Below are 14525 nucleotides of genomic sequence, written 5' to 3'. Positions count from 1 at the left end.
AAGACATGACTTCATTATGATGTGAGTATACTTATAGTAGTCAGGGTAGCTGCCCTTTTTGTCTGTTTTAGCTATAGGGAAGAAGAATACATATGGCCCTATCTCATAATTTTAACAAAGTTGGCTGATTTTTAAATATACACTTCCTATGAAGAGTTGAAAAAATTCTTAAAAAGAGATTTTTGTATGTCAGTTCTATAGCGCTTTACTTTAGTAGAGCCCAACTAGGGGGCAGCATCTAATTGAGCATAGCTAATCATCATAAGCTAAACAGATCTGGACTTTATTTATTACAGTGCATCAAAGTAAAAAGGTGCCTCAGAATTAGAATAAAGCACCTGTATACAACTCTTTAAAGTAACAATTTCTTTTTCGGACATTATTGCTTTCAGGAGATGCACAAAGAGATTATATTTCTAAAATCCTCTTTCAAATCTAATCAAAGCTCTATAGATGGTGAGAGATTATTAGGAGATACCAAGATTGTAGGCTAAACTGAGATGTTATCAAATATATATGGACACAGATTAGAAGCAAATAATTTCTGTGCTATTGCCTTGAAAAATACATGGGTGTGTGGGAAATTAATGGCAGTCAGGCTTAATGACATCCATTTTTAGTGCTTTAATGTACTGTATTATATAATTTTGAGGATTATAATAATGGATACCATCTGATAGTGATTATCCTAGAATATAAAAAGGTAGTGTCTCATGTTGAACTGGTGCCTATGAATACAGTAACTGTTTTGTTTTCTTATAAAAAGCCATTCAGTATTCCCTTTTTCTGAAGTTTTTTTTAACTTTCCAGTCTAGTTCAGAGCCGTGTTCTGAATATAATCAGGTCTGAATATGCTTAGCTTCATTGAGGTCAGCTCAGGTCAACTAAGCAAACCCTATTTGCTAACTCTTCTATATTTTGTCTCTGAAAAGTATGAATGAGTTTTCCCCATTTCATCACTAATAAAAATAGGAAATCCAAGGTTTCTGTCCCATTTAATGCCATTAACAGGAAATTAGTTATGGTAATATTTCAATGTTTCTAGTTTAGATTATCTTGACTTAGAAGGCATATATAGGCTGCCTGGTAGATTATAGTGGTGATTCTTTTTTTTTGTCCTAAAAGTTCTGATTTGGTTTTTATTTAATAAAATTAGAATGTATATTCTTCTGTAAACAAATTACAAATGATGATTTTATACTGCTTTTTCCTCCATGATTACCGAGAAAACAGTTGGCAAGGGAAACCATGAAAATTTGCAGCAATTAAGAAGACATTTTAGATAATTTGTCCCTCTATTAAAGGGTACTTTTAAGTGTTGGAGACCTTGATATGCAACAACATATCAAAATAGGTGGGCATGTATAGACTATCTAAAGAAAATAGTTTGGACCTAGTTAATTTTTTAAATTTAACATTAAATTATTTTTAAAGAATCTTCAAACTATATAACAATCTTAAATTATAGATTTTTTTCCTATGGTAGGACATGAATTCAGTAGGATGATGTAGTAAGGTTTATACTATTGATCTTAGTGATTACATTCATTGTTAAGTATAATGGTGTTAAGCAGCAATGATTTTTAAATCACTCCTTTTAAATTGAAAACACTGCTATATTTCATACTTCTTGCGTTCTTATTTTCAAATAAAGAATGTACTAACAAAATATGTTATGGAATTCTTTCAATATCTTTTATTTTTTTTCATTTCTGGGCTGAACTGCTTGAATTGGGAAGAGGAGAGAGTGCTAAAGTGAAGTATTTAAACTAGATATTGTGCCACTTCCTGCTGATAGAAGCTCTGCATTGGTCAGTTAATGCCAGACCCATTGTATTTGGTTTGAAAACTTCCATCTGTTTTAAAGATTTACCTATCTTTGATTATTTATTGACTTTTTCCCATTGAGCTAATTTTCTTATTTAAATTAAAGTGTCTAAATGAATGCAGATAAAAATATCATTATTGCTGGATATGCATATTATGTGAAAGGGGATAGAGAATGTCTGTGTAAGTGTGGCTAAATGTGGAGGAACTGTGTAAAGATAGGCTTGGCACTTCAGCCTGAGAAATGGCGGCCAGCCAGCCAATGAGCAAGGGGACAGGGCCAAGAATATCTGGAAAAAAAAAACAGCTGGATAGATTGCCTCTCTGCTTCTTCATTGTTGTCCTTCTCATTTCTTAATTATGCAGATTGTTTCCTGTGGCAGTCAAAGGCTGATAGGTTTATGAGACATCCTGCTGTGTGCTAATTTTTTTAAAACAAGTCACATCAGAGCTTAGGCTGGATTGACAGGGCTGGCCTTAGCCTGACCTTTCTTTACAGTCTGATATTATGACTATAAGATAATTTTTGCTCAATGAACTGTATTCTCATAGCATGATAGTGTCTTCTATACATAGAAGCAATTGCTTCTTGCATTTGGATATAGAAAAGATTTACAGATCAAATATGTGCTAGTTATTTCCAGCAGAGGGCAGTCAAATAATATTTTTATCAACCTCAGCAATACTTTATTATGGAAGAGGAGCAAGTACTGATAAATGAGCTGTATGTAAAACATTATTGAATTTTTTTTTGGCTTCCAGACTATTATTAAAGAGGGCATATTGATGAAGCAAACCAATTCTTTCCAGCGGTGGAAAAGACGATATTTCAAATTGAGAGGACGAACTTTGTACTACGCAAAAACTGCTAAGGTATGTTATTTATACATTAAGTATAAATATTAAAATAGGATCACACATTTCATTTTTATTACCCATAGGAATACAGTTAGTTTTAGAACAATAATATTGAAATGCTCCTAATGTGGTGTGACTTTGGAGATACTGCAAAATCTTGACAACATTAAATCAGAAAAATAGGATATATGGTATAACATTGTATTTAATTATAAATAACAATTCTATGCAATAGGGCCTATGCTCTTTCAAGTTTTATTTTATATAACAAAACTGAAACTAATACAGAATTCTTATGCTGGGTATTGGAAGCACTTGATAAAGTAGTTACGTAGTCATTAAGAGCAATAACTTCATGCACCTGGCTTTCTTTCACAATCCCTTGGCAAAAATTAGTTTTCAAAAAAATTAATTATAATTATATTTATAATTATATATATAATTATATTAATTATCATGGATGGTAACTTGAATATTTACCAAATGAAGTTGAACTGTTAGTATCTTCTAGATATGTGGAGATCTCTTCAGTTGAAACAAGTTGCCTGACTGTGTCAGGACTTCATATAGCAGTAGATTGGAGTGGAGAATTCTAGTGAGCGTCTGTTCAAGTTTTGACCATGTGTCATATAATGAATACAACATTAAGGTTCTTTGTTTTGAAGTGTATTTCTCTATAAAAATACTTCTAGATATGAACAGCTTGCATTTTTATAAGTGAGCAGATATGCTAGGAATCAAATCCCTCTAGATACTTGAGAAGATTTGTTCCAGATCTTAATAGTTACACCAATTTTAACGGGTTTCTTGAAACAGTGGCATCTTTTTGCAAGCTTATACAGAAGCCTGGAAAATGTCATACGGTTTCAACAAAAGTAAGTTAAAGAGGCCTAAAATATTTATGAATAATTTTTAAAATAATACAGTCTTAATGCAAGGAGTCATTTTCCAGTAGAATCGAGGGAGTGGCTACTCCTGGTATTGTCAAAGCCTGATTGGTCCAAAGACTGAGGAAAATCTCTTTTAATATCCTCCTTTCCCTGTTGGCTTCCAGTTCCTCTCAGTCTTTGGTCCAAACAACTGCTTTGGTTCCCAGAGAAAATTAATGTGTGAGTAGGTAGATTTATTCATTTTTTTTTACAATTTGATCAATTGGCTACCTTAAATTCTAAGATTTGAGCTGCTGCCTTGCAGGGACAGGGTCCTCCATCTCGCAGTGTGTAGAGGGAGAATTAATTTACAATCCACTCTTCTCGTGGGCATCAGGATCTCTGACTGGTCCCTGGGACTGCAGGGGTGTCAGGCTTCTTTCGACAGCTCCGCAGGAGCGGCTGCGAAGTTTCTAAGACGCTGGTAGGCTGAGGGCGACTTCAAATTCCCTTATGAGAGTCGTGCCTGAGCAAGCGAGCCGCGGCTGATAAAGGCAAGAGCGGCAAGGCAAAAGTACTGTAAATGGCACAGGAAGCTTCCTGTGGCTATTTTGGAGCGCGCACGTGGATGCAGCCATTTTATGGCACTCATACCACTGTTTACATTGCGGTCAGAGTCGGGCCGGCAAGTTTTGATCTACGCAGCCTGCTGTTCTCCCGCAGGACCTCTGCACTGGCTGGTGACCTCAAGGCTCCCAAAAACAAAATTATCTGGACATGTGAGTGCATGAATGGCGGAGAACACCACCACTTTACAGGCCCCAGAGGAGCCCTTAACGAGGCCAGAAAAGGGGTGGTGGATGGCCCTAGGGCCAGGGCAGCAGCATCTAAGCCCTCAGCTGCCCAGCGCCCATCCAGAGCTGCTAAGAGGGATGAATTGAGACGCCAGCATGCCCTGGAAAAGAGAATTGCCAGGGCAGAAAGACAGGCCCAGGCCACCAGGCCCTCCTCCCCCAGCAGATCCAGATCTCCATTAAGGCCTGGATCTCATCAATCTGGCTCTCCCCACAGGGGTTTCAGCCGTTCTTTCCCCTCTATCTCCCATGCTAGGCCTTCCAGGCAAACCGGGCAGGAGATTTCTCTATCCCCCCGCCCATATCTCCCCAGAGGGTTAGGGAGGATGAAGGGGATCTCTTAGAGGGTTCATCTCAGGATTTTCTTCCCCCTTATACCCTAGCTCCTCAGGGCCCTCTTACAGGACAATCTTATCTCCTGGGGAGGAGCCGAAGTCGCAATGACACGATGTGTGATCTCAATGCTCTGAGATCGCAGTCGATACTTTTGTCTCTGGGTGGTCCAAACAGATCTAAACCGTCCCGCAGAGATAGTGAACAGGAAAAATACATCTTGCTGATCACAGGGACATCACAAAGTCTGTGATTGATTCAAGAGAAGCTCTTCAAGATGGTGACAAAAAATCCAGCCAAATGGCTGATGAAGTCTGGGTGGCTCCAAAACAGAAGTATATGGAAAGAGAAAGTGTTTTCAACTGGTGCCTATAAAAAAAACCCTTAAAGTTAATTTAAATTGGAGAACAGAAGAAATAAGCAGCGGAATTAAATTTGGACTGGTTTTGAACAATGGGTTATCTTAATTTTTAAATGCTATTTTTACGGATGGAATTTATGCAAGCCTTTTAAAATGAATGGATTAAGTTTCCTATTTTTTTTCTTTGACTATTCTCTGTAATCTATGGACTAAAACTCTCCTCTTTCATTACTGTGGATGTTTTTCTAACTCATTTAAGAATCGGACCTTTTTTTAAACTTGAAATACAAAAAGATACAAAAAGAAATGGTAACATTGTAATATTGTAACACTGCTACTCAGAGGCTAAAGGTTTGTGTATTGGAAACGAAATACTTTTTTCACTGATTATCCTGGCTTGGCACTTCAAGGACTCACAGCTTGTTTATAGAGAGTGATAAAAAGAAGAAAAGCACACATAGGTTCCTTTGAAGTAGATTCTTAACCAGAGAAAGGTGAAATGTTATTGTGATGCTTAATTTTGTTAAAACCTTCTAAGCTAGAGCAGTAGTGTTTGTCAGCTGAAAATCATGGCGCAATTTCAACACCAGAAAGAAGTTTTAAATCTGTAAAAGATACTCTCAGAAATACAGAAATTATCAAATACAAGGGAGAGGATAGAGAAGAAGTTGGATTACTTAGTGCATCTAGCAGTAAAATATGACGGAGATGTTGAAGATGTTCATCAAATGGAAAAAGTGGCGGTTAAAATCCCAAAAATTGAAAAGGAAAATGAATATAAAGAAATTAAAATTGCTGATATTAATGGTGATTGGTTTGTTTCTGAAAACGGAAAGAGTGGAATACTGAAAGTGGAATTAAATGGAGGGGAAACCTACCCCAGATAGGAAGATACAGAAGAGGAAAAAATAAAAGAATTTATGGATTTAAAGAGAGAAATCTTATTAACAATAGTTTTGATAACACTACCGATAATCAAAGATAAGCTGATTAAGGAAACAGAAGAAGAGCATCGAAATTACATGAGAGATTTTATAAGAAAAGAATTGCTAAGAGGAGTCCGTACAAAGTTGATTAAGGAGATGATTAGAGGACTGATGCCACAAATGGCAGAAGATATGACACTGTTTTATTACTGGAAAGAGTATATAAATTGTGGCACAATTCAGTAGCAGAAATGATTCATTGGAATTTGTGCAAAAATTATAATATTAAAACAGCAACAAACTGGTGGGAACATAAGCCTGAAAAAGTCACCGAAAATCAGATGGTCAAGATCTTGTGGGATTTTCGCTTAACTTAAAAATCAAAATTCAACTATTATGGCACAAACCAGCAGTGGTAATTCCAGTGGTAATTGGCACACTGGGTGCTATTCCAAAAGCACTGGAATTACATTTAAAACAGTTAAAAATTGACAAAATCACCATCAGTCAAATGCAAAAAGCCACACTGCTTGGATCTGCACGCATATTACGAAAATATGTTACGACGTCCTAGGTCCCTGGGTGGGGCCCGACTAGTAACCAATGCCAAATCCGGCGAAACAACTGGCCGCTGTGATACAATTGTATAATAATAATAATAATGAATTAAGTTAGATTCAGTTAAGTCTTAATTACTAGGGGGGAAATGATACGATGCAGGATATGGTTAAATAAAGGAGGGATAATGATAATAACGTATATATATATGTATGGGTACAACATAAGGAAATGAGATGTAAATTGTAAACAGTGATTTGAAAAGGATAGAAAACTTTGTTATTAAATATTATGAATGTTTAGCTAGAATAGGACATAAGGATTTAGTGTTATTGGAGGATTTTAGAAATAGTAAATGAAATGCCAGTATGTGGTTATGTATTAAATCTTGGTATATCTTATGATGAAGGATGTTTAAATAACTATAGTCAAATGAAAATGGAGGTAGGATGACGGTAACATGTATAAATATCTGAGTTAAAATACTTGAGTTAATATGAATTATGCTCTAGACTGTGGAAGAGATGCACGAAAGTCTTTTGTAACCAACTGATACACTTTCTACAGTATGTAAAACAGGAAGATTTTATGTGTTGTGTTTGTTTTGAAAATTAAAAAAAACTTTAAAAAAAAGAGGCTTATCTCCTCAGAAATTTCAAAAGAGGTTGCCTCAGCCCTCACCCAGAGGGAACATCTTCCTCCAGGGGATCATAAGTCATGTTCAAGTCACAGCAGTCCAGGAGGCCCTCCTCTGGCCATAGACATTAGACTGCGAGACCCCCTTTCCCCTCAGTGGTTAGTGAGGGATCGGTATTTGGGGATGACCCTCACCAGGACATAGGGTTTTGAGAAGACGAAGGGACTGTCCTTCCTGACCCTCCTGCCTTTCCCAATCTCTTTTCCCCTCCAATGTTTAAAACCTTGCTACACAAGGCCAGAAAAACCACTAAGGTGGGGACCGGGGAGCCTGCTGTTCCTTAACCTAGGGATCCGAACCTGGTCATGTTTTCCAATACGGCCACCAATAAGAAGGAGGTTCCAGGCCCTCTGTTTCTGGAGGTGGTAAAGAATCAGTGGGCTCGCCCTTCCACCTTTCCCAAGCCTGGGAGCAATGATCGCTGCTTCTACAACATGGAGCAGGCCTTCTCCCAGGCACTTCAATTACCCACTGTGGACACTCCAGTAACCACCCTAGTTAACTCTTCTTCTGTCGTGTCAGGTGATGTGGCTGATAAGTTAAAGCTTGAAGTCAAGCGAGCGGAAATTACCTTGCATAAGAATTTCAACGCTTCCACTTGGGTGAGAAAATCTGCTGCTGCAGCCTCCTACTTTAACCGATCAGCGGTCATGTGGCTACATCAGCTGCAGGATTGCATCCCTGTTCAGGATGAGCGGCTGCAGCAAGTTATTACAAAGATGATTAATGCCATACAGTTTTCTGCGGACGCCACTCTGGATGCTGTGAAATATTCGTCCCGAGCCCTTTCTACCTCGGTGACTTCTAGGCGTCTATTCTTGCTACGTAACTGGCAAATGGACAAATGGAACTTAGCATCTACCCCATACACAGGGACTAACCTTTTTGGTGAATCATTAGATCTGATTCTCATAGAGAATAAAGAGAAAAAGAAGGTCTTACTGACTAACACCAAGAAGATGGACAATTGTCTGTCTTCATACCGCAGGCATTCTTATAAGGCTCTGGAGCCGGAGTACCAGCAACACAGATATTTCCCCTATAGGTCAGATAGGCAGCCCCAGAGACCTTACTACTAGGACGGGGGCAGGTACCAGAGCCAGTCCAGGCAGCCCTTTCATGGGGGCGGAGGGCGGCCATCCCTTTCATAAAGGGAAATGACTCCAACCCGAGCATTCCCATAGGCAGCTGCCTGGAACTATTTGTGGATCAGTGGGATCAAATAACATCAGATACCTGGGTAAAATCCACGGTCAGGAATGGCCTTCACCTAGAATTCCTCTCCATGCCCCCAAACTTCTTCAGGACCTTTCCAGCATCCCGGGATCCAAAACATCGCCGACTGATGTCTCTAGCCATACAACATCCGCTGGACATCCATGCGGTAGAACCGGTCCCAGAGATGGAGCGTGGGTTGGGCCACTACTCCAACCTGTTCACTGTCCCGAAGAGGGCAGGAAGCTGGAGGGCAATTTTGGACTTCACGTGCCTCAATCGATATCTGGCTTACAGGCGTTTCAAAATGTTCTCCCTCAGATCTATTCTTCAGGGGATCAGGCGGGGGGATTACTTGGCATCTGCGGACCTAATGGAGGCCTATCTCCACATCCTGATCCTGCACCCATCGCAGTTACCTTTGGTTCTCCCACAATGGGCTCCACTTCCAATACAGGGATCTCCCCTTCGGCCTAACCTCAGTTCCGCGCACATTCACGAAGGTCCTGGCGGCATTGGCGGCTCACCTCCGCTCCGTTCTGGTGAGTCTCCAATGCTACCTTGACGACATGCTCATGCAGTCCCACTCGCATGGACAGGCAGTTCACGATCTCCACCTGACCGTGCAGACATTATAGTCCCTGGGGTTCTCTGTCAACTTTCTCAAAAGTAATCTCTCGCCCACAATAAAGATTCGTCATCTGGGGCGGTGATAGACTCGATTGCAGGCTATGCTTTGTGCACCTCTTCCATTAAAAGTCCCACCCTTTCTTGTATGGTGATTGGTACAAATTAAGAGACAGATATAGCTTTGAGAAGTACCCAACTTCCACTGCTCAAAAGAGCAAATAGGGTGAGATGGGCAGATGGACTTCAGAATTTTATTCCATTTACCTATTTCAAGGGTGAATCAGCTTATTTGTCTCTTCCTCTCAAGTTCCCTCTACTGAGATCCTTTTTCAACTGCAAAGCCTACTAAAGCAGTTCTTTTTCAACCATACATACCAATCACCATACAAGAAAGGGTGAAACTTCCAATGAAAGAGGTGCAAAAAATGACTCTTTGCACTAAGACTATTGTTTTAAAAATTATTCATAAATACTCTTTAACCTACTTTTAGTTTGAATGGTTCTGTTTTCCCGCAGTTTGGTGGGAGGGGCTATAGCAGGGTTTAGTCACAGCCTGATTGATCCAGAGACTGAGGGAATTTTCTTAAAGTCACCATCCTTCCCTATTGGCTCCCAGTTTCCTCTCCAAGTACTGGTTTTTGGCTCCTTGAGATACTGATAATTGCTGTATTAATTTGATTAATTGGATACTCTAAATTCTTAAATTATCAGACTGCCGGCCATCGAGTCTGGTAGTCAGTCTCATAAGAAAGCAGGGCTCCTGGTCCTTGCCTCTGGGCTGAAGGGGCTTGTCCGACTCCTGGTATGCAGGGGTGATGGGCTCCCATCGCAGCTGAGATTCCTGGAGGCTCTAAGGCAACGAGATACGATCGCGGAGATCCAACCAAAATCACAATCCGCGTCGCTGGGATTATCCCAGACGTGTCCTAAGCCGCCGCACCTTAACAGCTTGCCACAGCAGAGGAAATTGGACACGTCATTCTAGCCTTGCCGCTTTAGTGAACACAGCTCCTAAGAGCGGCTTGGAAGCCATCTGGCAGCGCGACCACATATCGAGGCCGAGGGGGCTCTGGTTCGACTCCCTGCGCAGACCAGCCATGTGAGTGAGGCATGGCCTCTCCAAGCACCGGGGCGGCGCAGGCCCCTGAAGGGAGCAATGGGGAGAAGAGAGAGGAAGGCCAGGCCAGATTGAGGCCTATGGCCACGACTTCTAAGCCTTTGCAGATCAGCGCCCCTCTAGAGCCACAGTGAGAGATGAACTCCACAGACAGAAGGCCTTGGAGAAGAGAGTGGCCAGAGCTGAGAAACAATCTCACCATGTTCAGCCTGCATCTCCAGACAGATCCAGGTCTCCGTGAGACCCATCCCTCCTCTTTCTCCCTCCCCCCTAGGGGTTTCAGTCCTTCTTCTCCCTTTGTCTCCCCGGCTAGACTTTGCAGGCAGGTGACCTTTCCTTCTCCCCCCATCTCCCTTAGATCGTTTAGGGATGGGGATGGTGAGCCTTCAGCTAGGGAATCTGGGGATAATCTTCCTCCCTCCCTTCTAGCTCCACAGGGTCCGTCTGCCAGGCGACCCTCGGAGGAGGACTTGAAGGATCTAGACCTGCCTGAGAGCATCAGAAGGCTTATTGCCTCAGCAGTATCTAGGGGCATCACATCAGGGTTAGTCCAAAGGGATAGGTCCTCCCAAAGGACATCTATATCCCATTCTGACAATAGACATCACAGGTCTCCTTCTCCGGCCCGGGGCCTAGGCCAGGCTAGGGCCCATTCCCCATGGTGGTCAGCGAGGCCTCAGCATTGGGGGAGGGTGCTCATCCAGAATTAGGCTTCTCAGACAAGGAGGAGGCTATCCATCCAGACTCCCAGGCCCTTTCCAGGCCTCTTTACACCTCCGGCCTTCAAGCCCCTCTTACACAAGGCCAAGAAGACTACTCATATTGGCACGGGGCCCCCACCAGTCTCTCAACAGAGGGACCCTAATCTCGCTATGTTTATTAATCCCAATACAGATAAAGAGGAGGTTCCAGCTCCTCCCCTCTTCCTGGAGGTAGTTCAGAACCAATGGGCCCGGCCATCCTCCTTGCCCAATCTAGTAATGATCGCCGCTTCTACAATATGGAGCAGGCATTTTCCAAGGCTCTTCAGTTACCAACCATAGCTCCTCCCATTGCACTCCTGGCCAACGCCTCCACCATCATTTCCAGTGATGTGGCAGATAAACTAAAGCCCGAGGATAAACGAGCAGAACTCATCTTACACAAAAATTTTACAGCTTCCGCCTGGGCGATTAAGTCAGCGGCCGCTGCTTCCTATTTTAACCAGACAACCGTCATGTGGCTGCGCCAGTTACAGGATCGCATCCCGATCCAAGATGAACGGGTCCATCAGGATCTGACAAAAATTATTGCGGCCACCCAGTTTTCACCAGATGCCACCCTAGATTCCATCAAGTTTGCATCCAGAGTGTTGGCCACTTCAGTTACATCTAGATGCCTCTTGTGGCTTTGCAATTGGCAAATGGACAACAAGTCCAAGTGAGGGTTGGCTGCTGCTCCTTTTACAGGTGCTAACCTTTTCGGGGACTCACTTGAACCAATTCTTGTGAAGAAAAAGGATAAGAAGAAGGTTCTCCCTTCTAATACCAAGAAGCAGGACACTCGTTCCACAAGATTTGCCACCGCTTCGGCCACCCGCTGGTGGATCTGTTCGCGAGTCTGAACAATGCACAACTGTCCCGGTTTTTCTCCTGCTTCCCAGTGCGCAATGCGGAGGGGACGGACGCACTCAGAAGCCCTTGGCCTCCGGGACTCTTTTATGCCTTTTCCCCACCTCCCTCTCATCCAAGGGGCCCTGAGGAAGGTAATGTTAGAGAGGGCACACATCATCCTAGTAGCCCCGTATTGGCCGAGGTGGTCTTGGTTTGCAGACCTCCGGCAGCTCTCCATTTCTCCCCCGTGGAGATTCCACACGAGGAGATGGCCCTGTGCCAAGGGGTCCTAGTTTATCCGGAGCACCAGTGGCTCCAACTGATTGCCTGGCACTTGAGCGGCACCTCCTAAGGGAGGCTCACCTCTCGGCTAAGGTTATTTCCACCATCGAAGCGGCCAGACGACCATCAACCACACAGATATATAATTCCATGTGGTCGGCGTTCACCTCCTGGTGCGAGAGACTTCATCTCTCCCCTGTCCATGCATTTGTCACCCAGGTCCTAGAGTTTCTTCAACAGAGCCTGGATTTTGGCCTCTTCCATAACACCCTATGTAGGCAGTTGGCGGCACTCTCCTCTATCCTGGCAGGGGATGGTCATTTTTCGTTGTCCCAAGTTCCCTTAGTTAAGCGGTTCCTCAGGGGGATGGCGAAGTTGCATCCACCCCCTCCCCACCCCCCATGCATCGTTTCCTGACATGGGACCTTTCTACCATACTCAGGCCCCTCATGGGCGCCCCTTACGAACCTCTGAAGACGGTTCACCTCAGATTCCTCACCTTGAAGGTAGTTTTCCTCGTCGCAGTCACCTCGCTCAACGCATGTCAGAGTTGGGAGCTTTGTCATCCAGGGACGACCTTTGCCAATTTCACCAGGACAGAGTCGTCCTTAGATTAGACCCTACCTTCATCCCGAAGGTGAACTCTCTGTTTCATAGATCGCAGGAAATCATACTTCCCAACTTCTGCCCCTCTCCTTCTCACGAGAGGGAATACCTATGGCACCGGCTGGATGTACGATGCGCCTTGCGTATCTACCTTAGGTGCATATCCTCTTTCTGCCGGTCAGAGGCACTCTTTCTATCCTTTCAGCCCAGCACACTGGGTGCTAGGGTTTTGTCTGCCACCATTGGTAGATGATTGAGACAAGCCATTAGTGAGGCCTATTTAGCCCCAAGGGATCACGGCCCATTCCACCCGCAGTGCCGCTATCACGGCCATTTGGGCCACTAGGGCCCCCCTGGAGGACATTTGTAGGATAGCCACCTGGGCCTCCCCGACACCCTTTATCCAACACTACCTTTTGGACCGTTTCACCTCGGCGGATGCGTCTTTCGGGCGTTGTTTCCTTCAGCAGGTGGCAACCTCCCCTCTCCCAGGGTCTTCATCCCACCCTGGGACTTAGCTTGGGTATGTCCCTGCTGTAGCCCCTCCCACCAAGCTGCGGGAAAAAGAACATTCCTTACCTGAACGTTTCTTTTCTGCAGCGAAGATGGGGGGGCTACATCCCACCCTAGGAAGTTCAGATAGGCCCGGCGAGGGGCGGTCGGGGGGAGGTGTATGTATGGTTCTGAATGTGTCTCCAGTTATTGCCTTACATAAGATTATAGCTCTTCCATTCGATCTTGAGGAAACTGGGAGCCAATAGGGAAGGATTGTGACTTTAAGAAAATTCCCTCAGTCTCTGGACCAATCAGGCTGTGACTAAACCCTGCTGTAGCCCCTTCCGCCTTTGCTGCAGAAAAGAAACATTCAGGTAAGGACCAACGTTCTTTTTAACAAGTCTGGCATCTGTTTTATGCATAGGGAACTTTCAAGAGCCAGCTTCCACAGTAACAACAGAGGGCAGATGAAATGTCTGCTGGTGAACAAAAGAGATGGTGGGGAGTAGAAGTATAAAATCATTATATCCAATATAATCCTAGGCATAGGCAGCATTCTGCTTCTCTGATTTTATATGGTGTTTTGACTCATAGAACATGTCTGGGATAAATGGATATAGAGTGTCATCATAGAGCATAGACCCTAATTGCACCATTTGGACAGGTCATGTTACCATTCCTCCAGTCCATCAGCCACTTCTAAAAGATTTAGCTATCCGTCTGGTAAAATAGGTGAGAAAATCTCCTGTGAAGAAATTACTCCTAATAGTTCTATTAATCTCCAAATTTTATGTATTAGACTTTCTTTTTGTTCTTGGCATTAATTCTTACCTTTTTAAATTTTTCCAGTCAATTATTTTTGATGAGGTGGATCTGACAGATGCCAGTGTGGCAGAATCTAGCACTAAAAATGTCAACAATAGTTTCACGGTAAGATTTCATGCAATGTATATCACGATTAAGCATATCTTTGTTTTATTATTCTTATTTGGGATAGCATAAAGTGAAAAGCAAAGGAAGGTCAAAGGCAGGAAGGATTATTTTGCTTGAAGGTATATTTTTCTTTATGAAATAGTGGTGTGTAATTCTGTTGCTTAGATTATGAAACAAAAGTGCTTAGCAGCTCTAGTTGCTTTTAATATTGCAGACTTGTTGATATCTGGGTATGGCAAAATGTAATTAGCATATGTTCAAATTCCCATTCTGCAAGCTAATAAGATATTACCTTAATTCATTCCGTTTCTATATTTATTAGATGTTTTATTTTTTGTTCTTAAATATGATACTTATACTGTGCCATAGGAA

At 42.7% G+C, this 14525-nt stretch overlaps 1 protein-coding gene across 2 annotated transcripts in view; it reads left to right on the top strand.

Moving 5' to 3' along the window:
* DGKD (diacylglycerol kinase delta) overlaps positions 1-14525 on the top strand; it is an 89231-nt gene that overhangs the window by 13719 nt on the left and 60987 nt on the right. For both annotated transcript variants that reach the window (XM_032225123.1, XM_032225122.1), the window contains exons 2-3: positions 2590-2700; positions 14070-14150. In XM_032225123.1, coding sequence (XP_032081014.1) covers positions 2590-2700; positions 14070-14150 — 192 coding nt within the window. The remainder of the gene's footprint in view (positions 1-2589; positions 2701-14069; positions 14151-14525) is intronic.

This window comes from Thamnophis elegans, chromosome 10 (assembly GCF_009769535.1).
Source record: "Thamnophis elegans isolate rThaEle1 chromosome 10, rThaEle1.pri, whole genome shotgun sequence".
Classification (NCBI taxonomy): domain Eukaryota; kingdom Metazoa; phylum Chordata; class Lepidosauria; order Squamata; family Colubridae; genus Thamnophis; species Thamnophis elegans.
This window is presented reverse-complemented; position numbering and strand designations above follow the sequence as displayed.